At 41.8% G+C, this 15,343-nt stretch overlaps 1 protein-coding gene across 4 annotated transcripts in view; it reads left to right on the top strand.

Moving 5' to 3' along the window:
- SIAE (sialic acid acetylesterase) overlaps positions 1-15,343 on the top strand; it is a 37,835-nt gene that overhangs the window by 10,843 nt on the left and 11,649 nt on the right. For all 4 annotated transcript variants that reach the window (XM_022560211.2, XM_022560214.2, XM_022560217.2 and 1 more), the window contains 3 exons: positions 2,062-2,237; positions 10,888-11,026; positions 14,685-14,862. In XM_022560211.2, coding sequence (XP_022415919.2) covers positions 2,062-2,237; positions 10,888-11,026; positions 14,685-14,862 — 493 coding nt within the window. The remainder of the gene's footprint in view (positions 1-2,061; positions 2,238-10,887; positions 11,027-14,684; positions 14,863-15,343) is intronic.

The following is a 15,343-nucleotide window of genomic DNA, read 5'->3' as shown; positions in this document are numbered from 1 at the left end:
GGCTCAAAAATAGTCCTGTCCTGGGTTTTCTAGGGATTGACCTCATCATCACAAATGAGTAATGTTGGTGGCAGGAGGACAGAGCTCCAGTAAGCAACGTCAGTGCAAGAAGTCTGGAAAGACATTGGCAAGGCTGTGGTTGGGACAGATTGGAGAGTCTGCCTGCTCAGACGAGAGAGCCATACGGAGCACATCACACCTGTGCGACACAATCTGTACTAGCTGCCCACTGTTTCCAAAACAGTGATTTTTCTGCTTTAGGTGAATTCTGCATTTAATATGTTGATGTCTGTGACTATGGGTGGTGTTAAAAGCAATAGCGAACATTTAGTCCTGGGCTTAATTGACCTCGCAGGGGTGGGAGTAGCAGGCTCAGTCAGCTGTGCTTCTGAGAGGAGCGACCTGTGCCCTTTCACTGATGCCTGAGGGTTTTGGATGTTTCCCACAGGACTCTGAGCAATCCTTTATGGTTTGAGCCTTTACCAATCTCCTGCCGTGAGGCTGGACTTCTCTTCTTAGCTCTTACTGATTAAGAGGAACTTAGCACAGTGTCTGGCACAAGTAGGCACTTGGCTAGTTTTTTTATAATTAATTTTTTCTGGTTGGTGTAATAACCTTAGGATGCCTCGTTTCCAGCTCTTGCGATTCTTTCCCTTTGAATTTACGTTGATCCGATGGACACAAATTATAAATCAGTCCATATTCTTCAGCATTATGCCAAGAATATTTATATTTTTAATAAATTTCTTTTCTTAAAAGTTTATTTATTTTATTTATTTATTTTTGGCTGCATTGGGTCTTCGTTGCTGCACATGGGCTTTCTCTAGTTGTGGCGAGTGGGGGCTACTCTTCGTTGTGGTGCGCGGGCTTCTCATTGTGGTGGCTTCTTGTTGTGGAGCACGGGCTCTAGGCACATGGGCTTCAGTAGTTGTGGCTCACGGGCTCAGCAGTTGTGGCTCACAGGCTCTAGAGCGCAGGCTCAGTAGTTGTGGCGCGCGGGCTTAGTTGCTCCGTGGCATGTGGTATCTTCCCAGACCATGGCTCGAACCCGTGTTTCCTGCATTGGCAGGCGGATTCTTAACCACTGCGCCACCAGGGAAGTCCAAGAATATTTATTTTAAAACAATCATCTCTCTATTTTGTCTATTTTCTCCCTCTCGTTTCTTCAACTTTGTTCCTGTTGTTTGGTTCTCTTAGGCATAATTTTGCCACTTGGAAGATATTTTTCTTAAGTTTCCGAGTATGATGTTGGCAGCGGTGGTGGTGTGCGTGGGTGAGAGGTGGGAAGGTGGTAGGGGGGTGGTTCCTAAGGAATATGCTATGAATTTCTGAAATAGGGTCTTGGATAGCTTTTCATCTCCCAAACTGCATTCAAAAACCTTAAGTCTGGTGGATAACTCTGTGAAAATAATTAATTGGGCAAGTCTCAATATCTTCTTCAAAGAGAGATTAATTTATGTGCCTCCTACTACTTTATGTGTCACCTGTTTAACTGTTGATAGGAGAGCCCAGAACCACTGGTGGTATTAATCCCTGAGAGCAACAGGGGGAGGAGTTGGGGGGTTGATGACAAGGATGATACCATCAAGTCAGTTTCAGATGATAAGTGATTTTCTCTAACCTGTGCTCACATTTGATTGGATACTTACAAGTTAGTTTGGGGCACTGGGTAAATCTGTTAGATTAGGATTAGGTTAATATTGATAGTTGGATGGTATAGGAAGAATTTCTATTTTACGTTTTTGTATTAAACTCCCTTGAATTTTAATCTCTGTATTTTTGTCTGTCCTCGTTTAGGATTATAACTGGGTGATTTATTTTTCTTGTAAATGCTTTGATTAAAAATAAGGAGGGAATGGTACAGATTAAAGATAGCTACGCTGCTGCTTTTGTTATTTCTGTTGACCTGTCTGAAATTTGGCCAATCTTCATAGCTTTGAATCCAGTTCATCACAGAAGCTGGGAATCGCCACAAATGAGTCTGATGCATGATAGGATTGGGTTTTAATTTCACTTTAGTTGATTGATTGATTAATTCTTGGAGCCTTATTATTATTTCAGCACACTCTAATAGCTGGATGGTGGTACTGGATCCTGTGAAGCCTGGTGGACCTTATGAAGTGATGGCACAGCAGATTCTTGGAAGGAAGAACTTCACCCTGAGAATTCACGATGTCTTATTTGGAGATGTCTGGCTTTGCAGTGGGCAAAGTAACATGCAAATGACTGTTTCACAGGTAATTTGCAGAGTCTCAGTGTTAATAATGTTGATACAAGAAGAGAAAGGAGGAAGAGGAAAGGGGCAAGGAGGAGAAGGAGGTAGAAGCCTTCTTTTTCTACCGTGTGCCAAGATCTGTTCTAAGTGCTTTCTTTGCATGTGTTAATTAATTTGATTAACAACTTTATGCGATAAGTACTTATATGATATCCCTATCTCACAGATGAGGAAACTGGCCCATCTGAGGTTAAGTTCCCTGCCTAAGGTCAGAGTGTAATTGTGGAGCCGGGATATGAATGCGACCCCAGAGCCTGCTTTCTTAGTCACGGCTAGTGTGTCAGTGTGTGGGACACTATTTTCTCACCTTTCTGGGCTAAAGGCAGAAGCGAGAGACTATCTGATGGTAATGGAGATTTCATATCAAATTGAAGGCAAAGTAGATTACTCTTCTTTTTGATTGGTCTTAGAAGGTGAGCTTCTGGAGAGAGCCTAGGGAATCAAAACAATTAGATTTTGTTTGAATGCTGGGCAGCTAACATACTCTGTCTTTTGTTGTCATGGAGATTTAAAAATTGAGAGTGAATGTTGGCTTTGCCTCTTACTAGTTGTATGGCTTGGAGCAAATCACTTGGTGTTTATGAAACTTTGTAAAACATGCTTTTAAAAAATTGTGGTTAAAATGAATATAACATAATATGTATCGTTGTTGGTAAGTGTACAATTCAGTGGCATTAAATATATTCACAGTGCTGTGTGTACCCATCACCACTATCTATCCTCAAAACTTTTTCATCATCCCCAATGTATACTCTGTACCCATTAAGCAATAAATCCCCCCTTCCCCTTCCTCCTGCCTCCTGGTAACCTCTGTTCTGCTTTCTCTCTATGAATTTGCCTCTTCTAGGTACTTCATATAAGTGGAACCATACAATACTTGTTCTTCTGTGTCTGACTTATCTTGCTAAGGATCATGCTTTCAAGGTCCATCCATGTAGCATATATCAAACTTTTATCCCTTTTTATGGTTGAATTGTATTCCATTGTATATGCCACATTTCGCTTATCCATTCATTTATTGATGAACACCTGGGTTGTTTCCACCTTTTGGCTATTGTGAGTAATGCTGCTATGAACATTGACGTACAGATATCTGTTCCAGTTCCTGCTTTCAATTCTTTTGGATATATGCCTATGAGTGGAATTGCTGGGTTAGTTCTATATTTAACTTTTGAGGAACCACCAAACCATTTCCACAGTGACTGTACCATTTTACATTCCTACCAGCAATATACAAAGGTTCTAATTTCACTGCATTCTAACACATGTTACTTTCCGTTTTCTTGATTATAGCCACACTAGTAGGTGTGCAGTGGTATCTTAATGTGGTTTGATTTGCATTCTCTAATGACTAGTGATGTTGAGTATTATCTCATGTATTTATTGGCCATTTGTATGTCTTATTTGGAAAATTGTTTACTTAGGCCATTTGCCCATTTTTGAATTGGGTTGCTTGTTGTTAAATTGTAGGACTTATTTGTATCTTCTAGGTATTAATCACTTGTCAGATACACGATCTGTAAATATTTTGTCTCATTCTTAGTTTGTCATTTCACTTTTTTGAGAGTGTCCCTTGATACATAAAAGTTTTTAATTTTTATGAAGTTCAATTTATCTATTTTTTCTTTTGTTGTCTATGCTTTTAGTATCATCTTCTTGAAATTGTTGCCAAGTCCAATGACATGAAGATTTTTCCCAATGTTTCTTCTAAGATTTTTTTGGTTTTATCTCTTAAGTTTAGGTCTTTGATCTGTTTTAATCACTTTTTTGTATATAGTGTAAGGTGAGGGTCTAACTTCTTTCTTTTGCAAGTGGATATCCAGTTCTCCCAGCATCAATTGTTGAAAACACTGTCCTTCCTCTATTGAATGGTCTTGGCACTTTTTTCAAAAATCCATTGGCCATATATATGAGGGTTTATTTCTCGGGTTTCTAGTCTATTCCATTGGTCTATATGTCTCTTCTTATGGCAGTACCATACTGTTTTAATTACTGTAGCTTTGTAGTAAGTTTCAAAGTTGAGACATGTGAGCGCTCCAACTTTATTCTTCTTTTTCAAGATTGTTTTGGCTATTCAAGATCCCTTGTAATTCCATATAAATGTGAGGATATGATTTTCCAGTTCTGCAAAAAAGGTTGTTGGAATTTTGATAGGTATTGTGTTGAATTTGTAGATTGCTTTGGGTAGTACTGACATTTTAACAATGTTAAGTCTTCCTATCCATGAACATAGAATATTTTTCCATTAATTTATATCTTCCTTATTTTTTTTCAGTAATATTTTATAGTTTTTCAGTGTACAAGTCTTTTACCTACTTGGGTAGATTTATTCTGAAGTATTTTTCTTTTACATACTATTATAAATAGAACTTCTTTCTTAATTTCCTTTGAGGATCGTTCATTGCTCATTTATAGAAACGAATGATTTTTGCATTTTGATGTTGTACCCTGAAACTTTGCTGAATTTGTTTATTAGCTCTAGTAGCTTTCTTGTAGGTTCTTTGGGATTTTCTATGTATAGGAGCATATTATCTGCAGTTAGAAATAGTTTTACCTTTTTTTTTTTTTTGCAATTTGGATGCCTTTTATTTTTTTATCTTATGTAACAGCTCTGGCTAGAACTTCCAGTACAATGTTGAATAGCAGTGGTGAAAACAGACATCCTTGTCTTGTTCTTGGTCTTAGGGAGAAAGCTTTTAGTCTTTCTATGATGTGACCTGTGGGTTTTTCATAAATGCCTTTTATCATATTGAGAAAATTTCCCTCTATTCCTACTTGTCTTAGAGCTTTTTTCATGAAAGTTTGTTGTATTTTGTTAAATGTCTGAGGCTTAGTTTTAATGACTATACTGCAACTATATCTGACCTAACTAACAGGGCCATTATGAAGATAAAACTATTTTGTTTGTCTCTAAAACGCCCTTATAAATTGAAAAGTGATGTCTAAATATAAGATGTCATTATTTAAAAAAGCTTTTTATTGTAAAAACACACACAAAAGTTAAGAGACTTATAAAGACCTATATATCCATCACCTAGATTGACAGTTGTGAGTATTTTGCCATATTTGATTTATCTGTTTGTTGTTGTCATTGTTGAACCATCCCAAGGTAAGCTGCACGCAGACACCTTGATACTTCAGTTAGGGGTCATGTGTCAACTTGATATATATATTCATATATCAAATTTATATATATATATATATATATTTTACACAGAAATAAGAGCTGTTGATGACTCTTTTTTTCTTTTTTTTTTTTTGCGGTACGCGGACCTCTCACTGCTGTGGCCTCTCCCCTTGCGGAGCACAGGCTCCGGACGCGCAGGCTCAGCGGCCATGGCTCACGGGCCCAGCCGCTCCGCGGCATGTGGGATCTTCCCAGACCAGGGCACGAACCCGCGTCCCCTGCATCGGCAGGCGGACTCTCAACCACTGCGCCACCAGGGAAGCCCTGATGACTCTTTTTGCTCATCTTTTTCATAGCCTAGGATTTCTTCTGTTAGTGTCAGTTTTTTTCTCTGTTTCAGTCATGGCCTTTGAAGATTAATTTTTCTTAAATTTTGAGAACTAGCATATTTTCTCCCTTATTGTAGCTATAGAGAGACTTCACTGGGCTCTTGTTTACCCTGATAGAATGTCGGGAGGAAGAGCACTACATGAGTTCCCAGATGGGGGATGGGGCATATACAGTACCCAGAGAATCAAATGGGACAGAACAAGGGAATGCCAACCTGCCAGTACATTGTCAGTGATGAAACTCATCTTGAGGTGTTCCTGTCCCCATTGCTATTAGAGGATAGGGCCCCTCTGACACATGATGAGTGAGGTCTCTTAAGTAAAGCTGGATAAAAAGGACATTGAAAGAGTTATCAAGGGAGAAAGTTTCTTAGTTGTTAATTGGTATCCTAGCAAGACAACGGTGGTAGAACAAAAGCCTTGGTGCTAAATGTCTTTAGCACTGAGATTTCTTTTTAAAAACAACTCCACTTTCTAATTGAATACAAACACAGTCTAGAATAAAGAGAGTGGATTTCTAGGTACCGTGTGATGGGGTTATTGCTTTTGGGCCTCAGAATTGTCATTGCTTTGTTTGTTTAGTGGAAGCTATCTGATTTAAAAATAAAAGTAAGTGAGACCATTGCTGTTTCATTTATATTAGGATCAGGGCTGGACAGTAGCAAGTTCATAGACATATTTAAAGATTATCAGCTTAAAATATTGCTGAAAGATGAGTAAATATTTTTTACTCAGTATCAGACATCCAGAGAAGTTAGTATGAGTTAAATTCTTTGGCACATTTGAAATTGGGATTAGTTTTCTTTGCTTGTCTGTATTTTTTGATTTTTCTATAATGAGCATGAAATAACTATAATTTTTAAGAGCAAGTTAAAAAATCAAGAAATTGATATTCACCTAACTGATATCTTAAATATCTATCAAAGGCTCAGTTTACAGTAAAGAGGTACATTATATAAATAAGAATCTTAGGAATAAATGATTTAATTTGCATTATTCATCAGAACTAATACGTTTATATACTTTGATGTGTACTTTCATTTGTTTCCTTTAATAGGTTAAGATCTTGAAAAGATTATCATCTTCCCTAGCTCTTTCTCTAAAACTCAGTTCCTCCTCAAGTTGATTTTTATTTCCTTGCCTTTTTTCCATTATCTACTTCTCCATCTTTGAGAAGTATTTAAATTTGAGATTTAAAAATCTCTACAGCTGGACCATGATCTCAATTAATCTTTTTTAAAAAATTTATAAAATTGAGTCCTTGCACATACTTATGATTTCTTATTTTGCTTCTATAGCTTCTACCCCTTATGGTTTCTTCCTTTTTTTAACCAATTAATAAATAATGCTCCTAAAAAGATTCCACTCTGGACATAGCTACTTCCTTTCATTATTAGTTTTCTAATTTAAAAATCTAAATTCTTGCATTTATGTCTTCCTAACCAATATTTTACTTAGTCTTGCTTCCTGCCCTACTTAAGTATACGGAAACCTTTTGAATTTAAATGTTTATTAAACTGGACTTTAACTGGGCTCCCTTTTAACATAAGTGAATAGAAGCAAAATTGAAGTTTTATCTCTTGATAGAAAGCATGGTTTTATAGAGAAGTGGGATTGCTGTTAACTCATTAAGGAAAACAGTATTTTCCTTAATGCTTTAATTACAGTTCTCTGTTTGCACAGAAAGGCACGGACCAGATCTATTTGTATCTGTACAGTCAGGTTTTCAGCCGCAGTCTGTGCCAGGGGATCTCATCCCATTTTCTGTCAAGCTTAATCAGATTTTGATTGTTAACAGAACACATTCTTTCTGCCTGGAATTTACTCTTAAGCATATTCTGTATTAAACTAGGGCTACAAGCTCTGAGATACAGGGAAATAGAAAAAAGATTCCATCTGAAAAAGACAAGTGTTAATTTTTTTTTATTTGTTTGTTTTAAATCACGCACTTAGTCTGCAAGACTGAATTTTAGGTGCTGACAGTACCAAAAGCCAAGTTTTCTAGTCTCTAAACACTCGGTAGAACTTTGTTATTTGATCAAAAGGATGCTTCACATGACTTCTCCTTGATTCCACTTGCTCCTTTCCCCCTGAAGACTCCCAACACACACGCGCGTATACACACATAGAATCTCTGTCTTTCTCCTTCTCTCCCTCCGTGTGACTTTTCTGAGGAGATAAGATTTCCACTATAACCAACCACTCTTCAGAGTCAAATGAGGGAAATGGCAGATTGTATGCCCATCTTGTTGTTAGGGTAAAGTGGAATTTTAAAATCAAGTGTTATTTATAACACTGAGTGAGATGTTTATAAATGGAGGAAAGTCTAAATGTTCATCTGTCACCTCCTAAGTCAGGGTATGTCTTAAGACTTGGATATTTCTAGTTAGCTCAGAAGAAGATGGCCAACATTAGATAGAAAGCCCATTTTTCAATATCTCAGCAATCCCCACATTCCTGCTTTACAAATAGGGGGATTAAAATCCAGAAGAGAAGGGCTGGTGCCACGTTACAATACCAGATTCATAGGAGCTGTGATGACTGGCTTATTTGTAGTTATTTTCTCAACTAAATCTGCTATATTGTACTGTGGTAGAAGGTAAAGTAACATACAGGATCCAAATTCTTTTAAGTAAAATTTCCCTGTGTCCTTCAGTTCGTGCACTTGTGTGCACATACACACACACACACATTCACACACATGCCTTGCTCCCCTGTGCAGACCTCATGCCAAGATTCTCTGAGGAAATAGATTCTTGACGTTTCTTCATTAATTCAAGAATGTAGTATAAAGGTTACAAAATGAACACCAGTGAGCAGCTGCTTTGATGGTGAACTGCGGGTCCCCAGAGAGGTGGTAGGGCTCTCCCAGTCGCTGCAGCCTTAATGACTTCAAATACCTTGGTATTCATTTACATCCTCATTTCAATACTTGGTAGAAAAATAATTACACTGAGGTGTTTGATGAGATGAAAATTGATCTCAGCAGATGGAGTAAGGCTTCCCCTCTCATCAGCAGGGAAACCAAGTGTCATTTAAATGAAAATCTTCCTGAAATCTCTTTATTCCTAAGTTTGCTGCCAATATCCCCAAGGAAATCCTTCCATCCAGAAGGCTTGGTGATATTGGGGCAGGGTACCAATTTCAGAAGTAATTGTCATCAGATGCAGCAAGAATTTCCCCCCACCCCCATGTTTGCTAACACTTTCTGTGGCTTTCGAGCTTTGGCTTGAAATAATACACAAATGTGAGTTTGAAAATGGAAGTTTTCCAGCCAATGCTTTGGATCCAGTTCTGTGTGCTGGTAACAATAGAGGAGGATGCCGACCCCCCCCCGCCCTGCTCCCCCCAATTCTGTTGGCCTTGCAGTACTCTACAGTGTTAGCAACGGGTCAAAAAGAAAAGACGCATGTTCCCTGCGCTGCCCCCCGAAACTAGCGTCTCATTGCGAGGAGGCACTGGAGTTCCCAGTCGGTGCAGAAGCTGGTGTGGGTGGAGAGAAGCAGTTTCATCCCCTGTTTCCATGGAAGCAACATACGATCCTTACTGCTTGGTGCAGAACTGAATTTCAAGGGAGGTGACTTTTTACAGGTACTTGCTGCTGAAAAATAACTTCCCTGCCAAAATATACTGTGAGTGCATTAGTCTCTTCTTAGTCTTTAATGTTTATTTTACATGAAACTTGCCAGGGAAGATCCTGAACAAGCAGGTCTGGATTTCCTATGGAATTTTCCTGAGACCATGTGTGGAAGACCAGTAGCCCTGACAGCCTAGAGCTGCCATTACCCAGGGAGCGTTTCAGGCTGCGGCTCCCGCTGGGACCAAAAGAGCCATTTCTTTTGCATCTGGCCATCTTATTGGCCACAGCAGGCTCAGCGGCAAGTCAAAAGGCGATTCAAGGGGCCGCGCATTTCAATGAAGTGCTCTGTGGAGGCACTCTGGCTGCTCCTACACTGCAGCGGCCAGGCCAGCTGTATTCTCTGTGGCGGGTGGGAGGGAAAGCCAGCCAGCTGCACACTCTGTGGCCAGCAGCCAATGGAAAGCGGCCCAGCCTCCTGTGCCTCTGGCTGTGGCAGTCCTGGCTCAGCTGGAGCTCTTGTTCCCCGAGGCCAGTGATAACTGGCCTTCTGGAGGCTCCTGTTAGGCCTTTGTTTTGGGAAGACCAGACTGTCCAGGGGGATGGAGAGAAGACCAGGAGAAACAAACACTAATTAAAAAGCAAAACAATATATTTATGACACATTCTTTTTAAAATAAAGAGAAACATAACTACTGAAAAATCAGGAGTGAAGGAGATAGCACTTACATGTAAGGCCAGAGAGGAATGATGCTTCATAGGACCAACAATGAAACCAGTCGGTGTAGCACACATTCGTGTCCAGAGGAACCCTAAGCCAGTCCTGTCACACTCTTGGCAACTGGTGAGGTTTCATAAAGTGCTTTGGGAAAAGGTGCTGTGTCTTTGGACGGACCCTTTTCTTTGTCTGGTTTCTTGGTACTGTTGTCAGCAATCACTCTGAACACCACCTTTCACACTGCCAGGCCTCCCGTGCTATTCTTGGGTGATTTTCCAGGACTGAGATGAGAAGATAAGCATCTTGAGGCTGATTTCAGGATGTTTCAGGAGTTCAAAAATCGTTTCTCAGGTGTGTTTCTTTTGAATATACATCTCTCGTGGGCTATGGATTACATAAACTTACTTCCCCACGGCCTTTCTGGCTCCATTAAAAAAAAAAAGTAAATGCCATGGCTTTATGTTAACAGATACTTTTTCTGAATAGAAGTATTTTCGTTTCAAGATATGGGTCTTCTTTAGCCTAAACCCATCCACAGCTCCTCTCATCTAACACAGACTTGTCCTTGAGATCTCAGATTTCATTGTGTTCCCACCTTCTTTGGGGACATGATTTATCGTGGTCTCTGTGGATCAAGGCGATCCGGACCAGCCCATCATTGGTTTTGATTATTCATTTGGTTTTGGTATCCTAAAGGCTCAGAAGGAGCTCGGAGGGTTGGCAGTGTTTACCAGGAGGCAGTAGCATCATTGACTATCCACTAGGTTGGTGTAAGAAATGACGTTCCTGCTTCTTTTCCAGATATTTAATGCCACAAGCGAGCTGTCGAACACAGCTGCCTATCAGTCTGTCCGCATCCTCTCCGTGTCTCTCACCCAGGCTCAGCAGGAGCTGGAGGACCTTGCCAAGGTTGATTTGCAATGGTCCAAGCCCACCTTGGGTAAGTGATTGCTGGAACGTGTGCCATCTCTTCTGTGAGGGGCTGGTGCCCTGCTTGCAATCTGTGATCCTGAATTTGGTTCTGATCTATTTCATCCTTTTATTCATTCTTACCGACCCCTCCCCCATTCCTGACGGTACCTGTTTCATACATTTCTTCCCAAGGCTCCACAGTGAATCTTGCCCCCTTGCTCTGAGGAGATGGCTCTTCCTCCAACTTCGTCGGTCCCACTGAGGCCACTCGGCACGAGCTACGCCAGCATCTCTTCAGCACCTGACGCTCTCTTCTCCTCTTCTCTTTCTTCCTTTGTTTCTGTGTCTGAACACAGCTGACTCTTTCCTTTCAGGCCTGCCTCTGATGCGGGCTCTGACCTTCTCCAGGGCCTTCTCTCATCCCTCAGGCTCTGTCCTTTTACCCCACTGTCCAGTCTGCACGAAATCTTTAGTTCAGGCTGCTCTGCGTCAGGCTCTGATCTAGACCCCGAGGGTGCAGCTGTGATTGGGGCAGACACAGTCCCCGCCCTCAGAGCTCTGCTTTTCTTTTATTCTAACAAAACCAAGCAAAACAAAGCATAACGCACACCCTTCTCCTGGTACCTCACCTCTCTCCTTTGCTCTGTTAAACCTTTTTAGAACACCTTTTCATTCTTTTCATTGCCTTCCAACATGTTCACTCTTTAACCCTTTATAATCTGGCTTCTGCGTCCAGGTCAACAACTGGTTCCCCCAAGGTTACTGCTGTTCTTCTACAATGCACTCTGGACACCCCGTAGCATCGGCACTGCTGACTGCTGTTTTTAGAAGCTGCGCCTTCCTCTGAGCTTGCTTGGTACTTCCTTTCCTTCGTTCTCCCTCTCTGTCCTCTCCCTGCCTGTTTCTTTGCTTTCTTCAGTCCCTTCCTCCAGACGTGGTCCTTTGTGCTCTTTCTGGTCCGTTTTCTCTTTCACCTGTACGTGCTTTACCTTGGTAACCTCAATTGCTCCTACATTTTCAAGTATTAATTCATTCAGCCAATATTTGGATGCCCACTATGAGCTAGGCGCTATTCTAAGTGCTGGGGGTATAGCAGAGAATAAAGCAGGCAGGCACGCCTGGTCTCCTGGATGGAGCTTACAGTCTAGTGAGGGAATACAGAAAATGAATAATAAAATTTGTAAATTATATACAAAGTATTGATACTATTCCGTATCACACTGTCAGAACTTTCCCTTTAAGAACTCAGAAACTGAATAGATTTGGGTAAATTTTTTAGTGAATCCTTTGGTCCGTGAACTCTTAATGCATGTCATCCAAAACTCAGGAATCAATTAGATTTGGATAAGGTATTATACCTTGCTGTCGGCTCCATTTCACTCTCTGAACTCAGAGACTCAAATTTTTGAGCATCAAGGGATAGGTTAGATGGTAGTGCTTGCTGAGACATAAATAAGTACATAAAATACATCAGGGAAGGGGGGCAGTACTGCTGGGGCTGGGATGGGGTAGTGGTTTCCCACTTAGAGTGGCCACGGAGGTCCCAGCTGAGAAAGGCAGCATTTCCGTAATAACCTGACAGAGGTGAGGCCACGCAGGTGTGTGGGGAAGAGCCTAGCAGGTCAAGCCCCTCTCACATTTCCAGTCTCTGCAGCCTCTTCTACTGCCTTCATATCTCTGACTGCAGCTGGGAAGGGTCTCTGATTTTAAAGACTCCTGTAATTAGCTTGGCCCTATCTGGATAATTCAGGACAGTCGCCCCCTCTCTAGTCCTTACTCTTGAAAACACCTGCGATGTCCCTTTAGCCACATAAGGTTCATTCACAGGTTCCAGGCATTGGACTCTGGAGACCTCTGGGCGCTGTGCTGCCCACCACACGTTCTCATTCTCGCGCATTTTCAAGTGGCTTTCCATTTCCTTTACTCCAAGATGTGCCTCTAGCCTCCCCTCCAGTTTTATCTTATACCATTCTCCTTTTGTAATCTATGCTCTAGGCAAATATTTTAAAAACTGTCCAGTTTTACGTGCCTTTGTACATACTGTTTCTTCTGCCTAGAATGCTAGCTCTACTTCCTGGACTCCTGTCTTTCAAGGCCGCCCGACCTCCCTCCCCTTCCCACTTAATTACCTCTTCCCTCTACCTGCCCATCAGTGAGTCACCTTTATTCCAGCTGCCCACAGCTACCCAGCACCAGCCAACGAACATTCACTGACTCTGCACTGGGTGCCAGACATGGAGAATATGGAAGTCCTAATGGTTTAGTGGGGTGAGGGAAACACCGGGCACAGAGTATGCCCGGAGCACAGGGAAGGAGGTCCGCCCTCACCTGGCATTTAATGATCTGCCTTTCATTTCATATTCTTTCTCTTGCTGTTAAAACCCCTTAACACTTGTTTATACCTCTTAAAGCACTAAACCATATTTTGCCATCTGTTTTACTCAGCTGAATATTTGTCTTATTCTGTAGAATATAAGACCTCTGAGGAGAGGTTCCATGTCTCTCCATGTCCCTTTAATTACAGTACCCCTATCATCTAGAAGCGCCTGGCACCTGGCGGGCGCTCAATCCATTTTAACTGATTTGAAACTGATTTCAATTCCTACTGTTACGCTATCCGCATTTTGAGAGCCAAACTGTACTGAGTTTTGATCTTTCACGTGCCAGGCCAGTGGTTTACACATAGTGGTTCTTTAACAGCTGTTGGATTGGATTGATCCCGTCAGCTGCGTGTGTTCACGTTCCCCTCTTCACCAGCCTTCTTCTAACATGGAAATTGCCTCTTCTGGTCTGTGTTGGTTACAGGGCTGTATGGACGAATGAGCTAGATGATGCTGAACATTTATTTATTTTTAAAAGATTTATTTATTTGTTGGGTCTTAGTTGTGGCATGCGGGATCTTTCATTGTGGCATGCGGGCTTCTCTCTAGTTGTGGCGTGTGGGTTTTCTCTCTCTAGTTGTGGCGCGCGGGCTCCAGGGCACGTGGGCTCTGCAGTTTGCGGCACACAGCCTCTCTATTTGAGGCACACAAGCTCAGTAGTTGTGGCACGTGGGCTTAGTTGCCCCGCTGCATGTGGGATCTTAGTTCCCTGACCAGGGATCAAACCTCCGTCCCCTGCATTGGAAGACGGATTCTTTACCACTGGACCACCGGGGAAGTCCCGATGCTGAACATATACTGGTTTTGGTTTCTGTTACTTTCCCTTTTGGCCAAGCTCCCCATCACTTGTTTGTTCTTGTTTTCATTACCATAGCTATAAAACTGGGTATAAAACTACCCAGAAAAAATATACCTTTCTTCTCGACATTGCCCCATGCTTGCTTGTTCCCTTCCACAGAGCTGAGTGGGGATGGATGCTGGGAAAGAGGAACACGCAGGTGAGGGTGGAATGGGGGCCAGCGGCCTTTCTGCCCCTCACCTATTGCAGAGGAGTATTAATCTTCCTAGATTCTCAGGGCCCTGCACATGGTGGGGAAGCAGGGGGATGCCTGCTTGCCTGGCCAGAGAGCCTTTGGCTTTCTGCTAGCGAGACAGCTGCCTCTCAATCTTATCCTACTCTTGGAAAGTCTCAGAAAGAAATGCAAGGCCTGACCCACACCCATTCTTCTCACCTAGACCCAGCTAGGAGCTGCAGTCCCTATCCATCTACTTTTTCCGTGACTGTTTAACTGTTTCTCCGAACAGAAAACTTGGGCCATGGCAATTTCACGTACATGTCAGCACTATGCTGGCTCTTTGGGCGTTACCTGCATGACACTCTGCGGTATCCCGTGGGGCTGATCTCCTCCTCGTGGGCCGGGACGCCCATTGAAGCCTGGTCATCTGAAAGGTCACTGAAAGCCTGTGGGGTCCCAAGGCAAGGGTAAGAAAGCGTCCTCTGGTCTGGGAGAAAGCCAGCCAGGAAATTTTGTAAGAGAGAAAGATCATGGTCTCCTTTGGGGAGTCAAGAATGTGTTGAATGTACGAATATGTATTAAATGTATGTAACGTATTCGGGTATTATTTTCACTGTCATCAGCCCCACAATCATCTGAGAATACGTCAGGAAGTAATTACGACCCTTTTCCTTAATAATGGTGATAGCTGATAAGAGAAGCTTTCTAAATGCTGGACACTGTTGTAAGCACTTTATATATAGTAATTCACTTAACACAACACTCTCCAAGTGGATACTATTAACATATGATGGAAAAAGGTACTAAGTCCGAGAGAGCTTTAGTGACTTGCTTGTGGACACGGCTAGTAAATGATAAAGTCTGGTGTCAATGTCTGTGCTCTTAACCACTGCGCTGTGTTGCCTGTGAGAATAAACACAGCCTAACAGTTTGGAAGAACAAGTACCC

This window comes from Delphinapterus leucas, chromosome 7 (genome assembly GCF_059928025.1).
Source record: "Delphinapterus leucas isolate spDelLeu-1000000601 "Yukka" chromosome 7, BTC_Dleu_Yukka2, whole genome shotgun sequence".
Lineage (NCBI taxonomy): Eukaryota > Metazoa > Chordata > Mammalia > Artiodactyla > Monodontidae > Delphinapterus > Delphinapterus leucas.
The sequence above is the reverse complement of the archived record's forward strand: the minus strand, read 5'-3'. Positions and strand labels throughout refer to the sequence as shown.